Here is a 9,150-nt window from a genome sequence, read left to right as displayed (position 1 = left end):
CTCCAAACAAAACACAAAAGAACCCAGAAGATTAAAAACGATGCAAAAACTTTATTCAAGTTATAAAAATCCTGGCCCCCCCAGGGAGTGGGGGGGGGTCCTAGCAGAGACAGCTGAACTTATAGGGCACGAGTCCGTTGGCCAAATCGTTCCTGACCTGCCAGCGGAGCGCCGAGCGCTTCTTCTCCGTAGGAATGACGTACGAGTTCGGAACGAGGACTCTGCGAGGCTTCGGCTGAAAGGAGACAAAACGGATTTAATGTAGAAAAAAAACAACAGTTTGTGAAGTTTACCGAATGTTTCTCACACTAACACCAGGAAAATAAATTTACAAATTAAAAAATTTCAACCCTTTAAAGCCTGAACTATTACATAACTGCCAGAAAAAGCACATTTTTTGGAAATTAATGGAACCTTCTGTCAAATTTATCTCATTTGTTCTACATGAATTTGTATATGTGAGCTTTGTGTGAGTCCAGAATTTTTTCACATGCAAAATGCAGATACACACGTCTGATTGTATACACCAGGTCAAACTTACGATGTAGAACACTGAAAATCCCAAAACGATGAGTGACTCAAATAAGATAAACTTGGCATTAAGGGGTTACTAACATTAAAAAAATTAAAATTCCCGAACACCAAACGACACGACGACTGACGGCAAAGAAAGAAAAAGAAACCGAGATGATTATTTCTTAGAATTCTTACTGGAGGAGGCTGGTATTCCAGACGTTCCTGCAAACAAAGGAAAACTTTATCAAAGGGAAACACAGAACACAAAATGGATGGATGACAGATGGATGGATGATGGATGGAGCTAGAGGAAGTGGATCTGCCTCCGTACCTTCAGCTCCTGACGGACGGCGCTCCTGTCCGCCTCTCCTGGAGGCTTGAACATTTCCCAGAACTGCTTGTAGTGGAAATACCTGCAACCAGACCGGAAACGATTCAGGACGTTTAGTGACACATTTCACGTGTCACTTCCTTTAGATCACTTCCTGTTTATCTCTTACTTGGCCACTGGGTCGGTCTTCCTGCTGCTTTGGATCAGGGGTCTGATGACTGGAGGAAAAACAGAAACAATCAGGATCGATTGGCGTCTGAAGGGAGTTTGGTTCGAGTCTGTGCTGACTTACAGGATTTGGGTTTGTCCCGTTGACCCCCCGTCTGTCCGAGAAGAAAAAGTCAAATCAGAATACGCGCCATCGCTCAGAAACATGTCTGTATCGGACTACGTTACCCACCATGCCCGTCATCCGCGACTCGAAGCTGATCCTGGAGAGAGAATCCGACTCGTCGCTGTGGGTGTCGCCATCTCGGAGCTCCGCCTCCCGTCGGGCTGAGGACAGGTGGAGCGCCTCCAGACGCTCCCCCAGAACGCTGGTGGTGTCTGCAGACGAGATGGACGAGACGTTTTTCTGGACTCCAGTTGAAACTCATAGTTAGCGTAACGTTAGAGCGTCGTTATTCTCTTCTAAACAAAGTAAACATCATATTTAAAGATGATCGGTGATTACAGGTGCATTCTGGGTAGTATTTACCCTTCTTCGGCCTGAGGTTTCCTTCCCACCCCCCACACATCTGCTCGTAGGTCATCCAGCTGAATTCTTGTCTGGAGTCGATGAACTTGACGCCTTCACCGTGTGAAGATTCCCTTCGCTCGTCTTCTTCAGGTTCTTCTTCTTCTCCATCCGTCCAACGCGACTCATCGAACGTTGACCGGCCTCCACCGACGGCGCCGCGCCATTCATCCAACGCTCGACCAACCGCTCCATTTTCAGAGGGTATTTGTTCCTCCTCCTCCTGATCTCTAACTTCTCCTGACCTCCTACCTGTGATGTCATCATCAGTTTCCGTGGAAACACTCAGCTGACAGGCCGGCGGTCCGACGTCAAACGTGCCCAGGCTGCACAGGGAGCGCTCGTCTTCCTCCTCGTCTTCGTCTTGCGTCTCGGACAGATCTCCTCGACTGTCCTGATCGAACTCCGTCAGGCGGCGCTCCGTCCGACCGTCTCCTCCGTCCGGCTCCTCCGGTCGGATGGTGCCGTAGCCGGACGTCATCAGGCTCAGAGCCGGACTCTCACAGGCGTCATCCTCATCGTCTTCTTCACTGCTCCCGCCTCCTCCTCCACCGCTCAGGTTCTTCTCGTCCACTTCAGGCTCTTCCTCCACCTGGACGGAGTCTTCGTCTCTGACCAGTCGCTCAATCTCCACCTCCTCTTCTTCCTCCTCTTCCTCTCCATCAGACCAGACGGAGGAGCTTCCAGAGTTGTTGTCGTTGAACATTCTGTACATGGTGGCGCCTCGCTAAGGTGTGTGTGAGTGTGTGTGTGTGTGCAGGTTGAGGGTTTTAGGAAGAGCTAAGAGGATTAAACTGTCCAGGAGCTTCATTCTGTTCTGAATAGAGATGGAAGCGCTCCATCTGCTGGTGGCTGAAGGAACTACACCCCACCGCCCTTCAGTGTGTGTTACCTGACTCCCCGCTGTAGACCGACTCATCACACACCACGGATCGTCCTTCCACCTTCCTGTGTGAGGAAACAAAACGTTCACCGACTGTAACTCATCTTTAATCCAACCAGAGCCTCCGTGAACTGAAACTACCTCAGAACTTTTCTCCTCATGAAGCGCCGCCCCCGGGTGTCGGGGGTGGAGGTGTAGCTTTCAGAGAGCGGCGAAGGGATCGTCTCATCGAGGTATGGCTCCACCGGTAGCCTGCCGGGGGCTCCTGGGAGCGGATGGAGCTTCGGAGCCACGGAGTGTCGAGCGTAAGAGTCAAATTGTCTGTCGGGAGTCGTGTGCCCCCCATGTAAGAAAAACCCTCGACCGGAGTCGTTAAAGCTGGCCAGACTCACTGTGGAAAAAACACAGGATTTAAATATTATGGATGTATAAATATGAATGTGTATTTATAAAAATCAAAATTTTCTGGACCTTTCTCTTTGGTATAAGCAGGGGGGCTGGGACGCGTCGCCGCTGGGGGACATTTAGTCGTCATTCTTTTCCAGTCTCCACATCGGATCAGTTCATCCAGATCTGAAATCGCAGAGAGAGAAAACATTAAACAGGGGTTCAGACATCTAAGTCATGAATGATGTCATCAGCTGAGAGTTAAAACAACAACAACAGACCACATCAAGAATAAAACATGATGGAGGGGGGAGAAGGACAGAGGGATGTGTCTAACCTCGTTTAAATTCTCGCAGCCTGTAGTCGGGGATGTGTTCGTAGCCCAGGATTGCGAGCTGCTCCCTGATTTCACCTTCTGAGAAGTCCAGATTGTCCATTTTAACTTAAACTTCACGAAGAAGAACGTAAATCTGAAAGGAGTGACGTCATTACTATTATAAAGAGTAGAGTAGAATATATATATATATACACACACATACTATAGATAGATAGATATATACTTTAATGATCCCAAGGGAAATTCAGGTATATAGTATATACTTATACTACATACTATACTATAATATATAATATATAGTTTATATATGAACTATATATTTAATAATTATATAGTTATAAAGTTATAAAACACAATAAAAAATGAAGAACAATTGCTACGATTTGCTAGTAGCGTCTTTTGTTATGCTAACAGCTAGGCTAACCATAAAGCACTTGAGCTCAAACCGGTGAATTTATCTCATTAACGGTGTTTAAAGTGCTTCTATCTCACCTGTACGGGCGTTAATTGTTGTTCACCGCCGGTTCATCACCGGAAAACACGGATTCCGGTCGTTAACGGGAGCCGCAGGAGTTTGTTTACCCGTTAGCCAACGGGGCTCCTAGACAACAGCCGTTAACTGGCTTTAAAAACGACGCCTTTGAAGACGATGACAAACTTCCGGTTTGCTTCTTCTTCGTCGCTCCTGATGGTGTGTGGCAGCTGGGCGTCACAGCGCCCCCATTTGGACCAGAGTTGGAAGGAGCAGTTTGCCGGAAGAGCTATTTAACTCATTCAGGAGACGAGAAGATTTGGATAAAATAAAGTTTTGGAAGGAATCTGTTTACTCTGAATTGTAAACAACAACAACAAGCATTTATCTGGTTGTAACATTAATGATAGGGAGCTTAGTTCATCCCATCTTTCTCTGATGAGGGGCCGGGGTCAGTTTATAACAGAAATCACAATTATCTTCCAGAAAGCCACACATTACCTGACATTATTAATCCTATCTGGGATCTTAACAGAAAAAAGTCGTGAAATGAATAATAACTGAATGAAATAAATGACACTATTTATGAAATTGATAATAACCAAAGAACCCTTTCTGGGATCTTCACCGAAAACAAAAAGGCCTTGGACAATACCTTGTTTTGCCACTGGCTAATCAACTGATTTTAAGAACGACTACTAGGATTTAACATTATAATTTTTTTGTTTTTACTGAAAGTTATGTTGCCATTAATGAAATCATTAATTTTTTTTTTGGCTTTCATATTGTACTATTGACAAAACTCAATCCTTGCTTACGGCTTGTTGTATATTTTCTGTTATTGGGATGCATAAACGTCATGTTGGGATGCACGTCCCAGGGATGCACTACTTTGAGGTTAAATGAACTCTGCATACATATAATTAAAATGTGCTGAAAACACTGAAGACACAAGTCAGCTTGGCTTTCAGTGTATCATTTATTGTACTCTCACAAGTTGGTGAACAGGTACTTTATCGCTCACTGTACTAAATCACATCCATTGATAGTATAAATAGCCAACCTAATAATAATAGTACACATTTCAAATACATAAAATCATCAAGTATCCAAGTCTTAAGTTACGGACATAAAATAAAAGGCATACAAAATATCGCAGACGTTGGAAGTCCAGTTTGAAGCGAGAGAGAAAAAAATAAAAATAAAAAAATCACATTTTGGACATTTAATTAGTAAACAGAACGTCTGATAGAGAAAATAACCAAAGAATGGATTCCTTGACAAATATTGCAACGATGAAGCGTTCGTATTAAAAAACGGGTTCTAAACGGGGAGAGTAAGACTTCCTGCACGAGACAAAGGCAACGATTCTTTTGTTCCGAGTAGAAAAATGTAACCTTCTCTGACTCCGCCTCCAGTCGACCCCGCCCTCCACTGCCTTCCACCCACTTCGATTGTAAGGCATTTACGGATGAAGCATCTGATTGGAAGGAAGGCTTACCTCTGACCCTATGATTAATCAGGAAGGGGAGTTTGGGGGGTGTAACCGCTTGTGTGGGGAGGGGGGTTGCATGAACCGGCCAATTGGAATCAAGGATACAGAAAAACGATTCTTCGAAAGTCTCACAACGACACACGACGAGTTCTTCCTCTTTTTAGGGCACGTGGAGAAAAAACATGGCGGTTGTGGGTCACACGACTTCTTTTGACACTTGGATGATGTGTGGGAGGGGGGCAGGTGAGTGTAGAACAACACAATGACTTAAAAAAAGAAAAACGAAGCCTGGCGGGCGGAGCCTGCGCGGCTGGGTGGAGCTTCTGTGGATGGGTGGGCGTGGCTCAGGTTTGGCTCTACTGGATGCAGCAGTTATTGCGATGGCCGTTGGAGTCTTTGAAGCGCAGGCGCATCTTTGGACGATATTTCTCCAGGTAGAACAGCTGCTTGCTGTTGAAGGCGCCGCGACGCTTCCTGGAGAGGGTGGGGGAGGAGACAACGTTAGTTTAACAGACACGTCTGACGGCGGGGGTCACTCCGACCGGACGCCGCCGCTCTACTTACTGTCGGATGAACTGGACAGCGTCTTCGTACTTCATCCCACATTCGATCAGGGCGAGCGCGACCAGAACCGGAGCCCTGCGGGGGCAAACACATCCAGATCAGAGGAGCGTCTGCATGTTGTGTGATAAGACGACCGTCTGACGTCGACTCAGTTGTAATTAAACATCTGAGCAGTCGCCGTGACGACAGCAGAAAAGAAAAACAACCTGTTTGTGATGTCTTGACTCACCTGCAGCCACGCAAACTTGTTATTGTTTACCGTGACTCCATGAGGTCACCAAGCAAACGTGTGTGTGTGTGTGACACTCACCTCCCCAGGCCCGCCACGCAGTGGACCGCCACGCAGCAACCGGGCTCCTCCCTGAACTTCAGCTTCAGCAGGTTCAGCCAATCGTCTACGATCTGGTTAGAGGGAGGGGCTCCGTCGTCAAACGGCCAATCCTGGGAAGAGGGCGAGTAGAGGGGGGGGGCATGATGTCATCCAACTCATGCTAGACATTTGACTCAGATTAAAAATCAACTTCCACAACATTCTGACTTTTTTTGAATTGATCAGATTGATTCAATCCCTGATTGATTAGTTAACGGCAGTCTGAACTCACCAGAACCTGGATGCCTTCCTTCACCACCAGCGTGGCGTCGTAGGTGGCCTCGCAGACTCTCACCACGGTGGTCACGCCGTACTTCTTCAGCTCCTGAAGGAGAACGAACAAGAAATTCATCTTAAATTTTTAAAAACGTTTACATGGATGTTACCCACGTGCCCCGGATGTTAAGCCGTAACATCTAAACCCAAATGTCTTAAACGAATCCCGGCAGTTTACCTCGATGAACTTGTTCAGGGTGGCATTGGTGGGATTGTGGGTGATGAGGAACCTCATGTTCTTGTAGGTGATCTCCACGGGGGCTGGTCGGTTCATGCGAGCCATCGTGGCAACAACAAAAAAACAACAACAAAAAAAAAAACAACCAAAGTCTTCCACAGAAAACACGAATGTAAACGCCGAGGTGAACTCGGAGGGAATGTCAAATCAAAGCGTCCCAAACGAGCTCCTTCAGGGAACGCCGATCCGCTCGCTCTTCAGGGTCGTCGAAGGCGAAACCAAAATGAAGGCCGTGACGGGAAAACGAGGGAATTTAGGGGGCGTGCACGGCCGGAAAGAAACGGGGCGGGGCAGATCCAAAACCCTCCCGATCGGGGTCAAACAAAAGAAAAGGGAGGCGGAGCAAACCAGGCTGGTTCCACCTTGTTGGGGCCGGGCGGAAGCCGACGGGGGGGGGCAGTGTGCAGCGGGTGGAGTTACCCCATCCAGGCCGACGTGTCGCTGGTTCTGGGAGACAGACCAGGTCTGCCAACCTTCCTGGGGGGGTTGGTGGTGGTGGGGTTGTCTCTCCTGTGGCTCAAGCGAGTCGGATCGATGGCAAGTTCGGCCGTTCACTCGTCTGCATAGGCGGCGTGCTGAGCCTGGCAGTAGTCCCCACTGCCCTTCAGAAACTCCATAAATGTGTGACCCAGAACACCACAGAACTGCTGCAGGACACAAGAGAGCGAGAGGGGTGTGTGTGTTAAAAAACAGAGGCTCCTTCAACGCATCACACGCCTGCTTTGTTTTGGACGCTGACGGGCGTTTTATTTTCTATTTTTCATGTTGCCGTGGTAACAATCCCTTTGGGGTGGATGATACAGAATGTTTTGCTGTTGCTGACTCCGCCGCTAATTTCAGGTTTGAACGATTCTTCCAGAGTGATATTTAACAAGACGTTCAGATCAGAGACACACACACACACACGCACTAACTAGAGCAAACAGTCATATTCTATCCAACAACTACACGTCAGGAGGCCAATCAGCACATTCTGTACCGGGAGGCGGTAACGGTTATTGATGACTGATTCAACCGATCGGCATGACATCGGCGACCCGAATTAACTTAGAAAAAAAAAAAGAGCTACATTTAAGGCATCATGCTCTTCATCGCCATTTCTATATTCCACATCGTGACGCTTTTTTGCCCCCTAGTGGATTCAAAACGAAGTGCTTCTACATATAAGTAAAGGGAAGTAGGTAGCTGTGGAATAAAACATTTGCAAGTCAATATTTTCACGATAATAATAACATAAAGACGTTAAGTGAGAGGTGAAGTTCGAATCCCATTTTTAAATTTCCCAGTTTGGGATCAATAAAACACATCTCACCTCATCTGAATAGATGGAGGTAAAGGTGTTTAATTAGAGGAGCTTCTGGGGGGGGGGGCAGGTGAACCAAAAATAGAGGGTAAAAAAGAAGAGCCACTCCTGTAGGTTACATAAAGTGTTACCTAAGGGGTGCTGCTGGAGGAAGGATGCATCCTAGCAGGGAGGATGCGTCCTACCTGACATTTAGGTCACATCTGAGGCCTTCATTGGGCTCCATCTCGCCCTGCTTCACCCCCCCCCCCCCCCCAGATGCTTTCCCCCACATTTACTTCCCCATTTGTGGACCTTTATCCTCTTTAAACCTTTAAATTCCCCCCCCAGGTCCAAACACTTAAACCGTGAGTGTTTTCTTGTGTGTCCCGTTAATCCGGTCTGTTCCCGTTTAGGAAACCAGCATTTGTGTTGTGGGGGGGGGGGGAGGAGAAAAAAGTCGGATAGGGAACAAATTAAGTGATTATATGAATAAAAATGAAGAAAGAAAAGCGACGGAGAGCTAATGAAGGTTTCGTAGGATCGATGTCGCGCTGCGTGGCGTTTACAGCCGCGTTCGGTGTCCTTTGTGTGCGGAAACGTCGGGCGCCATCACGGAGCGCTAGCGTTAGCTTAGCATTAGCCCGACACACACACACACACACACACACACGACGTCCCGGTGACGCAGCGGGGATTTAACAAGTCGGGGTATAAGAAACAAAAAACATATTTTACGATTTTAATTCAGTTTAGAAGAAAACACGTCGATTTTATCCGTGATGGGGGTGGGGGAGGGAGACTTCCGGGAGGCTGGAGCCGAGTCGTACCGCTCCGGCTAGCGTCATTCCGGGCTTCACCCACACCTAAATTACCCTCCGAATGTGAATTATGTCGATTTAAAACACGTTTAACGAAACGTTTTAACGTTAAATGTCAGAGCGGGGGCGGAACGGAGCCGTTTTACGAGCGGACGGGGCCGTGATTTCACCGGAGAACCGGCGGAGGCCAGCTGGAAGCGGTAACGATTTTACATCACCAGCCCGAGGAGAGGAAGCAGACACAAAATGGCAGCCGTGAAGCCAGGGGCGTCCGCTACTTACTGGGATATGCTTACTCATTGAAGATTGTAGCTTAATCATACAGCCGGTCCCCAGAAAAACGTACGACTGGTAGACGGTTCTTCACCATGCAGTCCGGTGGTGTCCCCTCCGAGCGGAGCCGAAGTCTCCCGGTCGACTGGCGCGTCCCTCCCGCGAGGCT

General features: G+C 47.6%; 2 protein-coding genes across 2 annotated transcripts; both read right to left on the bottom strand.

Moving 5' to 3' along the window:
- Nucleotides 1-43: 43 nt before the first annotated feature.
- On the bottom strand, nucleotides 44-5,357 carry hyls1 (HYLS1 centriolar and ciliogenesis associated). The gene is made up of 12 exons (XM_068321087.1): nucleotides 3,683-5,357; nucleotides 3,191-3,323; nucleotides 2,938-3,039; nucleotides 2,608-2,857; nucleotides 2,476-2,531; nucleotides 1,545-2,306; nucleotides 1,248-1,393; nucleotides 1,140-1,170; nucleotides 1,017-1,065; nucleotides 848-929; nucleotides 712-738; nucleotides 44-235 (listed from the first exon to the last, which is right to left on the bottom strand). Exons 2-12 carry the CDS (start codon nucleotides 3,288-3,290, stop codon nucleotides 101-103), a joined length of 1,740 nt encoding a protein of 579 aa, XP_068177188.1. The 5' UTR covers nucleotides 3,291-3,323; nucleotides 3,683-5,357; the 3' UTR covers nucleotides 44-100.
- A 9-nt stretch (nucleotides 5,358-5,366) lies between these two features.
- On the bottom strand, nucleotides 5,367-9,150 carry ptp4a1 (protein tyrosine phosphatase 4A1). Its single transcript, XM_068321854.1, has 6 exons — nucleotides 8,991-9,150; nucleotides 6,546-7,252; nucleotides 6,324-6,416; nucleotides 6,032-6,162; nucleotides 5,722-5,796; nucleotides 5,367-5,631 (listed from the first exon to the last, which is right to left on the bottom strand). Exons 2-6 carry the CDS (start codon nucleotides 6,648-6,650, stop codon nucleotides 5,514-5,516), a joined length of 522 nt encoding a protein of 173 aa, XP_068177955.1. The 5' UTR covers nucleotides 6,651-7,252; nucleotides 8,991-9,150; the 3' UTR covers nucleotides 5,367-5,513.

This window comes from Antennarius striatus, chromosome 8 (assembly GCF_040054535.1).
Source record: "Antennarius striatus isolate MH-2024 chromosome 8, ASM4005453v1, whole genome shotgun sequence".
Taxonomy (NCBI): Eukaryota; Metazoa; Chordata; class Actinopteri; order Lophiiformes; family Antennariidae; genus Antennarius; species Antennarius striatus.
This window is presented reverse-complemented; position numbering and strand designations above follow the sequence as displayed.